The sequence below is a fragment of the Oncorhynchus nerka genome, linkage group LG1 (assembly GCF_034236695.1).
Source record: "Oncorhynchus nerka isolate Pitt River linkage group LG1, Oner_Uvic_2.0, whole genome shotgun sequence".
NCBI classification, from domain to species: domain Eukaryota; kingdom Metazoa; phylum Chordata; class Actinopteri; order Salmoniformes; family Salmonidae; genus Oncorhynchus; species Oncorhynchus nerka.
The window spans coordinates 6,986,133-7,000,168 of NC_088396.1; the positions used below are offsets into that span (position 1 = coordinate 6,986,133).

Below are 14,036 nucleotides of genomic sequence, written 5' to 3' on the forward strand. Positions count from 1 at the left end.
AGGGAGTGGTTGAAGGAGGCCAGCCGGAGCTTGCTGCTGAGTCTTGTTCTGTGCGGACACAGTACAGGAGGCGACAAATACGGAGATAAGAAACGGTGGCAGAAACATTATGTACAAAATAAGTTACAAATAATGCACAAAAAAAACACACACAATAGCACAATGTGATAGGAAAGCATCCAACAGGAAAGTGTGAGAATTGGCAGGAAACAGAGACTGTGGAGCATGTATTGATACAGTGTGGACAGTATCAGAGGAAAGAGAGAGGCTGAGATCTAGTATGAGGGAGAAGGTGAACCAGGAAATTAGTTCAAAGAGAATATTGAGTAGAACATCATTAGATATAGTCTGAAATATGTTTTTTTTAAAGAGCAACGGGGCTGGCAGGTAGGATTTAGTTCCTCCTCTTCTCTGGCCCACACTCCAGTAGGTGGCGGTAAAGTACCATTACCGTTGGTTGCCAACAACGAATAAATACCACCGAAGAAGAGGAAAGGCGCACCTTCTGTTTCGCCGAAAAAGAAGTTGGAGCTTTTTCACTTTACTGAAGATTTTAGCTAGCTAACTATAATATCATTCGAAATGGACGGCCAGCGCTGGTTGCCACTGGAAGCCAACCCAGATGTTAGTATACATACTTTGTATTTATCCAATTTTGCTAAACATGTCATCACAACTAGCTAGCTGCTTCATTCATTCAATCTCACATGAGTTGGCTAGCTAGCTAATTTATTCTAGCTAGCCACTGCTGGCTGGTTTGTCAAAGCTAACGGCGTACTTTTTGTTCTTTCTTTTAGGTGATGAACCAAGTGAGTAAGTCGTATCATCTTGCTAAACCGATCATGGAGGTGTCAAGTGTTGCTGTTAAGGATATCGGAATCTCACTCCATGCTAAATAATAGCTAGATGGCTAACAACACAGTATCCAGCTTGGAGGATATTTAATAGCTAGCTAACTGTGGCTTGTTATCAAAAGCGGAGGTGCTGTTCAGCTTAACTATCGACCCTCTAAAAATAGCATATCTAACACGTTATACTTGTATCAGCTGATATTTAACCCCTAATAATAGCAGCTAAATAGACAGCATTGAAATTCATATCGGAAACAGTTGCTCTTTGTTTTACAGAAACAGGATTTTGATGGTGAATATGTAACTAGCTAACTAGCAACTTCTTGGAACCAATCACTGCAGTAAACATGCACATGATGCTCCATATAGAGAACAGAAGTCGATCTGAATCTAAAGTTTGTCGAATCAAATGTAATTATTTTATCCGATTTAAATGACCAATGCTTAGGCTTCTGGTATTTGAATAAACCCTCCTCGCAGCTGCCCATATCCCTTAAAGTTGATGTGGTTGCTACTGACAAGAAGCACATGGCTGAGCTCTTTAATCACCACTTCAATTAGTCAGGATTCCTATTTGACTCAGCCATTGCCCGTTCAACATTTCCTCATCTCTCACCCCTTCTAATGTGACTGTCCCAGATGCTTCTCCCTCTTTTCCCCCTGCCCCGCCACAAAGTTTCTTCCTGCAGGCAGTCACTGAGTGCTAAAGCAGGAGCTCCTTAAACTTGACCCCAAAAACCAGGTTTAGATCCTTCAAGGTTGCAGCCCCTATCATCACCAAGCTTATCTCTGACCTTTTAACATCTCTCCTCTCTGGGGAGGTTCCCATTGCTTGGAAGGCAGCCACAGTGTTATAGACCAATTTCTGTTTTTCCCTGTTTATCAAAAGTGTTGGAAAAACATGTCAATAATCAACTGACTTTCTTAATGTCTATAGTATTCTCTCTGGTATGCAATCTGGTTTCCACTCAGGTTATGAATATGTCACTGGAACCTTAAACCTAAATTATGCTACCATTGCCCTTCATTCTGAGCAATGTTGTGCTGCTATTTTTATTGACTTGGCCAAAGCTTTTGATACGGTAGACCATTCTGTTCTTGTTGGCCGGCTAAGGAGTATTGGTGTCTGAGGGGTCTTTGGCCTGGTTTGCTAACTACCTCTCTCAAAGAGTGCAGTGTATAAAGTCAAAACACCTGCTGTCTCAGCCACTGCCTGTCACCAAGGCTAGGAAGCTCTCTCATCCATTTATATGCAGATGATATACTCAGCTGGTCCCTCCCTGGATTTTGTGTTAAACGCTCTACAACGAAGCGTTCTTAGTGTCCAACAAGCTTTCTCTGCCCTTAACCTTGTTCTGAACACCTCCAAAACAAAGGTCATGTGGTTTGGTAAGAAGAACGCCCCTCTCCCCACTGGTGTGATTACTACCTCTGAGGGTTTAGAGCTTGAGGTAGTCACCTCATACAAGTACTTGGGAGTATGGCTAGACGGTACACAGTCCTTCTCTCAGCACATATCAAAGCTGCAGGCTAAAGTTAAATCTAGACTTGGTTTCCTCTATCGTAAATAGCTCCTCTTTCACCCTAGCTGCCAAACTAACCCTAATTCAGATGACCATCCCACCCATGCTAGATTACAGAGACTTAATTTATAAATTGGCTGGTAAGGATGCTCTCGTGCGACTAATGTTCTGTACCATTCGGCCATCAGATTTGCCACCAATGCACCTTATAGGACACATCACTGCACTCTTCTGTAAACTGGTCATCTCTGAATACCCGTCACGAGACCCACTGGTTGATGCTTATTTATAAAACCCTCTTAGGCCTCACTCCCCCCTATCTGAGATATCTACTGCAGCCCTCATCCTCCACATACAACACCCGTTCTGCCAGTCACATTCTGTTAAAGGTTCCCAAAGCACACACATCCCTGGGTCGCTCGTCTTCTCAGTTTTCTGCAGCTAGCGCCTGGAACGAGCTTCAAACTGGACAGTTTTTATCTCAATCTCTTCATTCAAAGACTCAATCATGGACAATACTGACAATTGTGGCTGCTTTGCTTGATGTATTGTTGTCTCTACCTTCTTGCCCTTTGTGCTGCTGTCTGTGGCCAGTAATGTTTGTAGCCTGTTTTATGCTGCTGCCATGTTGTGCTGCTGCCATGCTGTTGTCATGTTGTGTTGCTACCATACTGTGTTGTCGTTGTAGGTCTCTCTTTATGTAGTGTTGTCGTGATGTGTTTTGTCCTATATTTTTATTTAATTAATTTTTATCCCAAGGCCTTTTGGTAGGCCGTCATTGTAAATAAGAATTTGTTCTTAACTGACTTGCCTAGTTAAATAATAAATACATTTGGTGTGCTTTGCTGAAAGGATAGTGTGGCAGCTACAATAATGATTTGTATTTACTATTTAACCTTTATTTAACTAGGCAAGTCAGTTAAGAACAAATTGTTATTTAGAACGAAGGCCTACCACGGCAAAACCCTAACCCTGTCGACGCTGGGCTTATTGTGCTCCACCCTATAGGACTCCCAATCATGGCCGGTTGTGATACTGCCTGGAATCGAACCAGGGTCTGTAGTGATGCCTCTAGCACTGAGATGCAGTGCCTTAGACCGCTGTTCCAGTTGGGAGCCCAAATGATAACCTGCTGATTTACTCATGTTCATATCCTAATTTTATATTTTAGCAAGTTAAAACACTCCTGAGCTTTGCCCTGTCCATTGCTGTCCTATTTTCTATTTTCATGCATGATGATTTAACTCCAATATTCTTCCCCAAGTTTCTGCGACAGTTGGGTTTGCTGCCGACCTGGCAGTTTGGCGACGTGTATGGGATGGACCCAGAGCTTCTGAGCATGGTGCCCAGGCCTGTGTGTGCTGTCCTGCTGCTCTTCCCTGTCACAGAGAAGGTAGGTCTGCTCCAGCTTCTCCAACCTAATGTGTGTTTGTTTGACTTAGGCAATTTAGTGAAAAGGAGTCACAGCTGGTGCCATCTTCTATGCTGTGCCAAAAAATACTCTATTGTCTTGATTGGTCAACCTCTGTTTTCAGCAAGTGTGAAATGTTCTTTTACACTTAAATTATTTGACAGTCAAATATAGACAGTCAAATATACGGGTAACCGGTGTTCACCACAGGTGCATTCTGCAATAATTTTGTATTTTATAAATGTATTTATTAACATTCTAGAATTGTTAAAATATACATTCAGCCCCAGTAACTACAGTAGAATATAATGGAATATCATCGATAGAACACATAAGTTAGGAAAACAACATGACACACTTTCCCTCTCCCATTTTGCAGTATGAGTCTTTCAGGCTAGAGGAGGAGGCCAAGATCAAGGCCCAGGGCCAGGATGTCTCCCCAGATGTCTACTTCATGAAGCAGACAATCGGCAACGCCTGTGGAACAATAGGCTTAATTCACGCTGTAGCCAACAACCAGGAACATCTGGAATTTGGTACGTGGCTGTCACACCCTGGATGAAGTTTCCCCTACGTACAGATCTAGGATCAGCGTTCCTCCCCCAATCCCAATGAAAAACCCTACATCACCGATCACAGGGCGGTGACTGTCTTTATTGAGATGGCGAGGGAGAAAAGGGCATGCTCACAGTTTGACAATGTCAAATTACTGTAGTCCATGATGGCTTTGATGAATTGAAAAAATGAGGATGTGAAAAATGTAATTGTGTTTTCGTTCAGGAGAAGTATTTCACTAATTTAATCGTAGAAATTATTTTCCTGTAGTGGCAAGATTAATTTAGTCAAATGATTTGCTATCCCTTTTCCTTTCTTTGCCACCAAATGTTTGCATATAGGCTACTGGTAATGTTACCAGAGCCATGTTCAGTTGCAAAACATTCTCGAACATTGCAGATAGAAAATCCATGAATAGAGCCGGCGTTATTCCTCCAACACATCCTGCTGAATGCGCCCCAGGTTGTTAGTTATAGCTAGCTAATGAGGTAACATGACTGAACAAGGTGTAGCCTAATCAGATGGTTAACAGTCTGATCCGCAAGTAGCCTAGCTTTAGAACGGCCCGCGATATGCTTTATGAATGCAACATTCGGCCCGCCAATGTGCGACAGAAGAGAAAAAAGCATAGCTCTGGTGTTATGGATCATATCTTTTGAACAATAAGGGCTAGAATCAAGGTCAGAAATGTTTTTTTCTCTGAGGAAAAGGGAGACTTTGCTACGTTGGTTACACAACCTGGCTATGAAATGCAGTGGGGACAGTTGAGCGAGACTACAAGTTCAAAGACGGCCTACTTTTCTATACTAAAAGGGAGAAAAACATAGACTGTTGTTTTTACGATTGAACTCAATGCTGCTTTTGTCTTTAATTTCCTAAGGCTGCTTGTTTCTTAACCAGGCAACGGGTATAGAAGGCTGGTGGTGACTGGTTAGCTACCGGGAAGCAAGAGAGTCGCCTGTGCCGTGTGTATAATCTGAGCCTGAGCGGTGCCCGTCTGCCCACACACATTGCTTGCTCACCAGTTGATGTAGTCTTTGTGTGGCGCGTCCTTCCTACTGCTGAACAGAACTGCTGCCAATATGAATTGTGCTTGTCAATGAAAAGCTCTTAATCTCTCCCGAAACTCTTGTCCAGTTAGTAGTCAGATTTTAGTCAGAGATAATTTCATCTCTTCTCATTTTAGTCAACTGAAATGAAAATTAATTTTCTTTTGGTTAGTTTTTTTCTGGGTCTATTTAGTCAGTTATTAGTCTCGTCAACTGCCACTGAAAAGTAAGTGTTTGGCAAATATTTTAGTAACTTTCTGTTGATGAAATGAACACTGCTCAGTGATATAACTTTCTGTATGTTTTCATGCTTATGTCTACTCGTCCTCCCAGAGACTGACTCTCCACTGAAGATGTTCCTGGTTCAGTCCACTAAACTGAGCCCAGAGAACAAGGCTACCTTCCTGGAGAAAGATGAGGTATTTCCATCAATCTTCACCATACAAAGATGATCATTTATCAGATTAGCACAAGTGGGTCAAGACTATTGTTTAGAAACATTTTAGTGCTTAGCAGTTACCAGGGTGTGCCTATAATAAGTGGTGGCCACGATGACAATGTACTGAGTGGATGGTGTCATTCTAGCCATGGGGAAATGATGTGATTGAAGTGGATGATTTCTTCCTTTACAGAGCATCCGTGTTACACATGAATCTAGTGCACAGGAAGGACAGACCGAGGTGAGTATTCATTTGAAGGGTTTTCTTTTCTAAAACAACTTCATTTGAGTTCATTTTGAACATGGTCAAAGGCAGTCAATAAGTAGTAATAGTAACTACGGGGACAACTTTTTGAAAGAGGGTGAAGGGGGGAGCTACTACCTAAACTTGTCCTTTGTAAACTCTTGTTTTTGTTTTCTATTTTCCCATACTGAACATGACCCAGTTGTGCTTTTATCTTTTGTTTTATAGGCACCAAGCTTGGATGAAAAAGTGGACTTGCATTTCATTGCCTTTGTGAATGTTGGGGGGCATTTATATGAACTGGGTACGTGAAACACCCCTTTCCACTTGAAATGTTTTGTTGTAGACCTCTCAATAGTAGGAATAAGATACACATAAATGAGTTTGGTAACACTTCTTATGAATAACCTCTTCAAAATGCCTTGTAAGCACATTTTATAATGCGTTTATAGCGGATGTGAGGTTTAATTTCCCCAAGGGATCATTTTCTTTTGGTCTATTGGTCAAGACATTGGTTTCTCCTGTGGGAGACCAGGGTTCAGATCCCGCCTGTGATTGGCCCCCGTGGCGTCTCGTGAAAAGGCTCATGGTCAGTCAGCCTCAGCCCAAGGGGAAATTTCCTTCAGATCCCGTCCGTGACATGTTCATGAGCCCCATAAGTTATTAAAAACATGCTTATAATGCATTATTAAGAGGGTCTTCTTAGGAAGGGTTACCATGAGTTTTCTATGCATGTGATTCACATTACAATGGGATTGTTCTGAGACTTGCCCAGTCATTGCAGTGTGAAATTGATCATGTGCAGTAGCATTTGTTTCTCATCTTGTGTTTTCTCTCAAGATGGCCGCAAGCCTTTCCCTATTGCCCATGGGAAAACATCAGAAGTCCGCTTTCTTGAGGTAAACGACTAATCAATGCATCTCATTGTAAAGACTCGACGCAATGATGGTTTGGTAGAGGCAACCACGGCCTCGGTTGAATAAGTGGCAACTATTCAGAAATAGTTTCCGTGTTGATTACTGATATTTCCATATTCAGTAGGTGTATCTTACCTGCATTGTTATAATCATGGGTGGAATTGGAAAGGGAAATCACTCTGGGAATTTACTTACCTAATCCACAAGAGTACACCACTGTATCCGCTCTGCAGCCCTCTGGGAATCGCCAGGAATTCAGATCCAAACACATTTTTACATTTTGAAGTTACTTTCACTTTGGGAACTCAGTTCCCATAATAGAACTGGGCGTAGTGTGGATATTGAGAACAGTCTAAAGCAGAAGCATAACATGTCATTACACTTCAAAGTCAGAGTGGACGGCAAGTAGGCCTACAGTAGGGATATCAATGACAATAGTCAACTCACTTCGATTGCAGCATTTGGAGTTTCATTGAAAAGAGATTTGCTCTGACTTTGTTGGGCAGTGTAAACATTAATAAAGGTCTGGGGCTTTTTCAGATTTAAACATTTTTTATAACATTTTTATATCTTTTGATTTACTTCTAGTATATTTTATCACCACACTTCAGCAAATTCGATGAATATTCCCATAGGCAGCTGTCCTGCATGTTGACTTTCATATGCTTCAAGTGACATTGCTATGGAGTTGCAAAACTCTTCCATTTCGCTTAACAAAAATCAAGCCATGAAGTGAGTTGTGCAAAATTTTGATTGTCGTTAAGGAGGAAGAATGTGCCAAGGTCGTTGTCTGTTGATGTGCAATCAAAATGTTGAGCTGAAGTATGGGATCATCGCACTTCAAACTGAGATGGCACAACTAGAGGTCGACCGATTATGATTTTTAATGCCGATACCGATTTATTGGAGGACAAAAACAGCAGATCGGCTTTTAAAATCGTCCGATTTTAATTTTATTTATTTGTAATGACAATTACAACAATACTGAATGAACACTTATTTTAACTTAATATAATACATCAATAAAATCAATTTAGCCTCATAAATAATGAAACATGTTCAATTTGGTTTAAATAATGCAAAAACCGTGTTAGAGAAGAAAGTAAAAGTGCAGTATGTGCCATGTAAGAAAGCTAACGTTTAAGTTCCTTGCTCAGAACATGAGAATATATGAAAGCTGGTGGTTCCTTTTAACATGAGTCTTCAATATTCCCAGGTAAGAAGTTTTAGGTTGTAGTTATTATAGGACTATTTATCTCTACCATTTGAATTTCATTAACCTTTGACTATTGGATGTTCTTATAGGCACTTTAGTATTGCCAGTGTAACAGTATAGCTTCCGTCCCTCTCCTCGCTCCTACCTGGGCTCGAACCAGGAACACAGCAACAAAGCCTTTCTCAAAGCAGCGTTACCCATAGCTCCACAAAAGCCGCAGCCCATGCAGAGCAAGGGGAACAACCACTCCCAAGTCTCAGCGAGTGACGTTTGAAACGCTATTAGCGCGCACTCCGCTAACTAGCTAGCCATTTCACATCGGTTACACCAGCCTAATCTCTGGAGTTGATAGGCTTGGAGTCATAAACAGCTGCTGGCAAACGCACAAAAGTGCTGTTTGAATGAATGCTTACGAGCCTCCTGCTACCTACCATCGCTCAGACTGCTCTATCATTAATTATAACATAATAACACACAGAAATACGAGCCCTAGGTCATTAATATGGTCGAATCTGGAAACTATCATCTCGAAAACAAGACGTTTATTCTTTCAGTGAAATATGGAACCGTTCTGTATTTTATCTAACGGATGGCATCCATTAGTCTAAATATTCCTGTTACATTGCACAACCTTCAATGTTATGTCATAATTACGTAAAATTCTGGCGAATTAGGCTGCCCAAACTGTTGCATATACACTGACTCTGCGTGCAATGAACGCAAGAGAAGTGACACAATTTCACCTGGTTAATATTGCCTGCTAACCTGGATTTCTTTTAGCTAAATATGCAGGTTTAAAAATATATACTTCTGTGTATTGATTTTAAGAAAGGCATTGATGTTTATGGTTAGGTACACATTGGAGCAATGATACGCACCGCATCAATTATATTTAATGCAGGACACGCTAGATAAACTATCATAAACCATGTGTAGTTAACTAGTGATTATGATTGATTGTTTTCTATAAGATAAGTTTAATGCTAGTTAGCAACTTACCTTGGCTTACTGCATTCGCGTAACAGGCAATTCTCCTCATGGAGTGCGATGAGAGGCAGGTGGTTAGAGCATTGGACTAGTTCGCTGTAAGGTTGCAAGATTGAATCACCCGAGCTGACAAGGTACAAATCTGTCGTTCTGCCCCTGAACGAGGCAGTTAACCCACCGTTCCTAGGCCGTCATTGAAAGTAAGAATGTGTTCTTAACTGACTTGCCTAGTTAAATAAAGGTGTAAAAAATTAACAAATCGGTGTCCAAAAATACCGATTTCCGATTGTTATGAACTTGAAATCGGCCCTGATTAATCAGTCGACCTCTAAGCACAACTGAAAAGTAGACAGAATTTTCGCAGATAGGATGCGGCCTACAAAAATACGCTCCCTTGCGTTGTCTGCCAATGAGACCGACTAGGTTATTGAGGTTGATTTCCCAAACTTATAGTAACACAACAGCGTTTCAACCACCTCTACCCCGATGCCATCTACCCAGTGCGTGACCGCCGCCGGTTAAGGTAAAAGCCAAGGTACAGGTAGAAGAACGAGCTGTTCCTGAGCAATACATTTCAGCCACATGCAGAGCTGGAATCTCCACTCCCACAGCAGGATTCGCAAGAAGGTGTCTTGTACGCAGGCAGCGATCCCAGTATACCAGGGACGTGTGAGTAACGAGCGATCCACGGCTCCCAGTCTGAGATGAGTTCAAGGCACCCCTCAACTCCAAATTCCAGCAATGTTCGAAACGGGGGAGCAGCAGGAGCTTCGTCTGCGCCAGTTTGGCGGACTCGTCCTCCATCTAGCATCATTGCTGGGATCTCCATGGTTCATCATGTTGTCATCCCAGATGCAAGGACTCTTTGTTATCCGGATGTATTAACTGTTCCCAATCAACTCCCGGACGCAAAACCAGTTGTGGTCCATATTGGGAAAGCACAAATCCAATGTCAAGCAGCTTAATGAGACCATACAGGATTTGGGGAAATGACCCATAATCTCCGGTCCCTCTGTGCGTCTGAACAGTGAGAAAGGATGCTGTATGTCTCGATCTATTGACATTTCATTTGTGGATGACTGGGACCTCTTTTTGGAATAGACCAGAGCTTTTCAGTTATGATTGGATTCATCCTAATGAAAAATTATCCAGACTGCTGTCCACCAAATTGTTATTTATCCTTTTATTTAACGAGGCAAGTCATTTAAGAACAAATTCTTATTTTACAATGAGGTTCCAGTTTAACAACGTTTACTTCACCGTATCTCCAAGGTACATACAGTAGTTGCCATTACACTCAGACCCAGTCCTACAGAGAGAGAAACCTCTGAGCAGGTGCACAGATAAGAGTGAGAGCACCGTAATAACAGACATATTTTTTATTTTACCTTTATTTAACTAGGCAAGTCAGTTAAGAACAAATTCTTATTTTCAATGACTGCCTAGGAACAGTGCCTGTTCAGGGGCAGAACGACAGATTTGTACCTTGTCAGCTCGGGGGTTTGAATTTGCAACCTTCCGGTTACTAGTCCAACGCTCTAACCACTAGGCTACCCTGCCGTATAGGGAGGGTAGGGAGTATAGGGATACTTCAAACATGAAAAATTCCCCACATTTCTTTAAAGACAAAACATCAACCAATAATAAAAAGTCCAAGGATTATTCAAGTCCCCCATTATAAATGGGTCATGTTTCACTGTTATTTATTTTTTATTATTCAAGCTGCCACTTTCCATTACTGAGTGCCTTTAGGAGCACAAGAGCGGATGCTCCTTTTTTAGTCAGTCAGCAAGCTGTTCCTTTTGAATCCGCTGGATTCTCTAAGCTTGAATAAATTGATGCTGCTAATCTCAAGACCAAGTCATGTCTCTGTGACAACTTGGTTTACGTCACAGCATCATTCTAGGGAGTAGTTGTCAGTGACACACTACAGGTAGAATGTGCCGTTTTGCTTCACCAGTGTTAAGCTCTGAGAACAGTTGCCAGAAAGATGTCATTATCAATTCCATCTGCAAGAGCAAGGGTTTCTCCAGCAACTGTGTTCCGCACAATCCTTCTGATCCTTTTTGATTGCAAACAGAGATTGGTGAGAATCTTCCTTCCTAATCCATTAACACGATTACATGTCCACCTTGTGTACCTCAATCTGTAAGGTTTACTAGGGAAGCATCACTGAGACAACTAGTTTCAGAGAGCCCCCTTTTCCCACATGCTTGTCGTCTGTTCTGATTTCAGTTTACGAACAACTTTGTTTGCCTCATGCATGGTTTGTAAAGTGGTGCCTTTGGTGTTGGATGCCAAGTTGCAGCCATCAGACATTACTTCAGGTCTACTCTGTGCTACCTTTTACAGCCTTACATGCTGACCAGACACACATCGCGTGCGCGAGCGTCGCAAAATAAATTTAGAAATCCATGTTATTCAATTATTGCACCCACACTGCTCGCACGCGCCAACGAGCATCTGCGATGCCAAGGGCTAAAATAGAAGTCATTCCTATTTCTGATGCAGATCGTGCTGCAAGTCCTGCCTCTCCCATCTCATTGGTTTATAGAAGCAGGTACCCATTGCTTATACCACACCACTCCTCATTGGTTATACCCACGTGGGTGATTGAAAGAAGCGAAATGTTTTGCCGGTCGTCGTGGTAATACTATGAAAGTGTAGATGCCGATCACCATGTAAGTTCAAAGATGAAAAGGCCTGGAAGGAGGAAAGATGACTAGAAACGATTTGGTTGTTCGTTTTATGTGGATTAATTGTGCATTTCAGGTAAAATAACAACTCAATGTTTATATCCCAGGACAAATTAGCTAGCAACTGCAAGCTAGCTAAATAGGACAAGCTAGCTAGCTAAATTGCCATACATGTTTAATGCTTTTCGACTTGTTCCCAAATTAATGTCATTGGTTCAGAGTTTGTTTTGATATCTTATCCTGCGTGTCGTGATCGCGTTTGGTGTAGGGGGACAGGTCCTGTAGAGGTTAAAACAACTGTCAGGGTAGAGCACATCACTTCTAAAGTTAGATCATACGAATTAACACATACTGTGCTGACTGAACACAAAACTAAATTAATCTATTTTCCAACATTGTTATTTATATAGGCTACATATGATAATAGATACGATTATTACGCCTACATATTAACAAACACACTTAACATGATCATCAAAATGTAGTGTGCTAAAAGCGCAGCACTTATTCATTCATTAATGAATGGCTGTGCGAAGTTGCTGTATATTGGCGGGAACTGGAACACACTGTCGTACACCTCGATCCAGAGCATCTCAAACATGCTCAATGGGTGACATGTCTGGTCAGTATGCAGGCCATGGAAGACCTGGGACATTTTCAGCTTCCAGGAATTGTGTACTGATCCTTGCTACATGGGGCTGTGGGTTATCGTGCTGAAACATGAGGTGATGGCGGTGGATGAATGGCACGATAATGGGCCTCAGGATCTCGTTACAGTATCTCTGTGCATTCAAATTGCCATTGATAAAATGCAATTGTGTTTGTTGTCTATAGCTTAAGCCTGCCCATACCATAACCACACCACCACCATGGGGCACTCTGTTCACAATGTTGACATCAGCAAACTGCTCGCCCACACAACGACCATCTGCCCGGTATAGTTGAAACTGGGATTAATCTGTGAAGAGCACATGTCAACATGTTTGAGGTGTTGGCAGCTCCTTAAGCTATTCTCGTTGAGCAGTGGCGATTTATAATCTTTATCCATCGCAGTTGTAATCAACTGGGAAACCAAAAATGTTCCTAAACTGCAGAGTTAAACAATGATTGAGAATCTTCCTGGTTAATCGACCCTACCACTCATCATCGTACAGAATTAGTTCCCGGCTGCAACTCACAAAAGGACAGTTGGACAATTAAGATGATAATTTTGATGACTGTGCGTATAAACTCTAGTTGTTTTTAACAGAATAGCTTGAGGCATACATGACAGCGTAGGAATAGCCTATAGTGTTTTTCATTTATTTTTGTATCTTTTTATGTATTCATTCAATTTCACAGTACGGACCAAACAGAGGTGCCTGTACTCAACACCCCTAGTTTGCGCTAATAATTAGGACCCTGGTTCTAATCGTATAATGTATCAAGGTGTATTTGTTTTGTCTGTGTTGCAGGATGCAACAGAGGTGTGTAAGACATTCATGGCTCGGGACCCCCAGGAGCTTCGCTTCACAGTGGTGGCCCTGTCCAAGGCATGAACACTGCACTCACCGAACAAGAGAAGAAAATACGACTGCCAATCATTCTCAAGTGCTGAATTTTGTTAGCTATTTAGCATTTTTACTGAATAGGTTAGCATGTGGTATGATGACAAAAGGTTAACTGTAAAAATATATATAATTAAAGTAAGCTAAGCTTGCGAGGAATCAGTAGCCTGGTTCTAAAAACGATTCGATTGTCAGATTAAAAGTTCTCATGCAACTGAAAGTTATTGAAGTGTGTGCCATCACTACTTCCCCATTGCCCCTTAGTACTTTGAATGATTTAGGCTGAAGTTGCTCCGAGACACTGTCCTTGGGTCAGTTTTCCAACCCAACTAATGGGTAAGGTGATCCTAAATCTGTACCTAGGAAAACCTTCACCCACCCCAGATCACTTACAACGCTGCAGTATTACTGTAGTGGTAATTGAGCTTTCAGTTGGACTATTCTGACCCTGCACTAAAGTATACAGGCCATTAGGCACTGGACAATTGCTCTGATTTCCAATCTTGTGTAACCTTTCAAAGATGATACTGACAGCTGTGGTAAGGTGTATGCAAAAATTCCATTCTAACAGGATTTTTTTTTGTTTTCCTCTGCAGAAATT

At 41.7% G+C, this 14,036-nt stretch overlaps 1 protein-coding gene across 2 annotated transcripts; it reads left to right on the forward strand.

The window, feature by feature from the left end:
* The first annotated feature begins 485 nt into the window (after window positions 1-485).
* Window positions 486-13,659, forward strand: uchl3 (ubiquitin carboxyl-terminal esterase L3 (ubiquitin thiolesterase)). Of its 2 annotated transcripts, XM_029666811.2 has the most exons (9): window positions 486-624; window positions 798-809; window positions 3,639-3,767; window positions 4,165-4,321; window positions 5,723-5,808; window positions 6,022-6,069; window positions 6,301-6,376; window positions 6,913-6,971; window positions 13,343-13,659. In XM_029666811.2, exons 1-9 carry the CDS (start codon window positions 583-585, stop codon window positions 13,424-13,426), a joined length of 693 nt encoding a protein of 230 aa, XP_029522671.1. In that variant the 5' UTR covers window positions 486-582; the 3' UTR covers window positions 13,427-13,659. The 2 variants fall into 2 exon arrangements, with proteins under 2 accessions (XP_029522671.1, XP_029522770.1); XM_029666910.2 differs by lacking the exon at window positions 486-624 and having other exon boundaries at window positions 798-813; window positions 13,343-13,523.
* The last annotated feature ends 377 nt before the right edge of the window (window positions 13,660-14,036 follow it).

Excerpts from the sequence above, each read along its gene's own strand:
- uchl3 (XM_029666811.2), top strand. The coding sequence starts at position 583 with ATGGACGGCCAGCGCTGGTTGCCACTGGAAGCCAACCCAGAT. Across the intron at positions 4,322-5,722 it reads CCAGGAACATCTGGAATTTG|AGACTGACTCTCCACTGAAG; the intron begins GTACGTGGCTGT and ends TCGTCCTCCCAG. Across the intron at positions 6,377-6,912 it reads GGGGCATTTATATGAACTGG|ATGGCCGCAAGCCTTTCCCT; the intron begins GTACGTGAAACA and ends TTTTCTCTCAAG.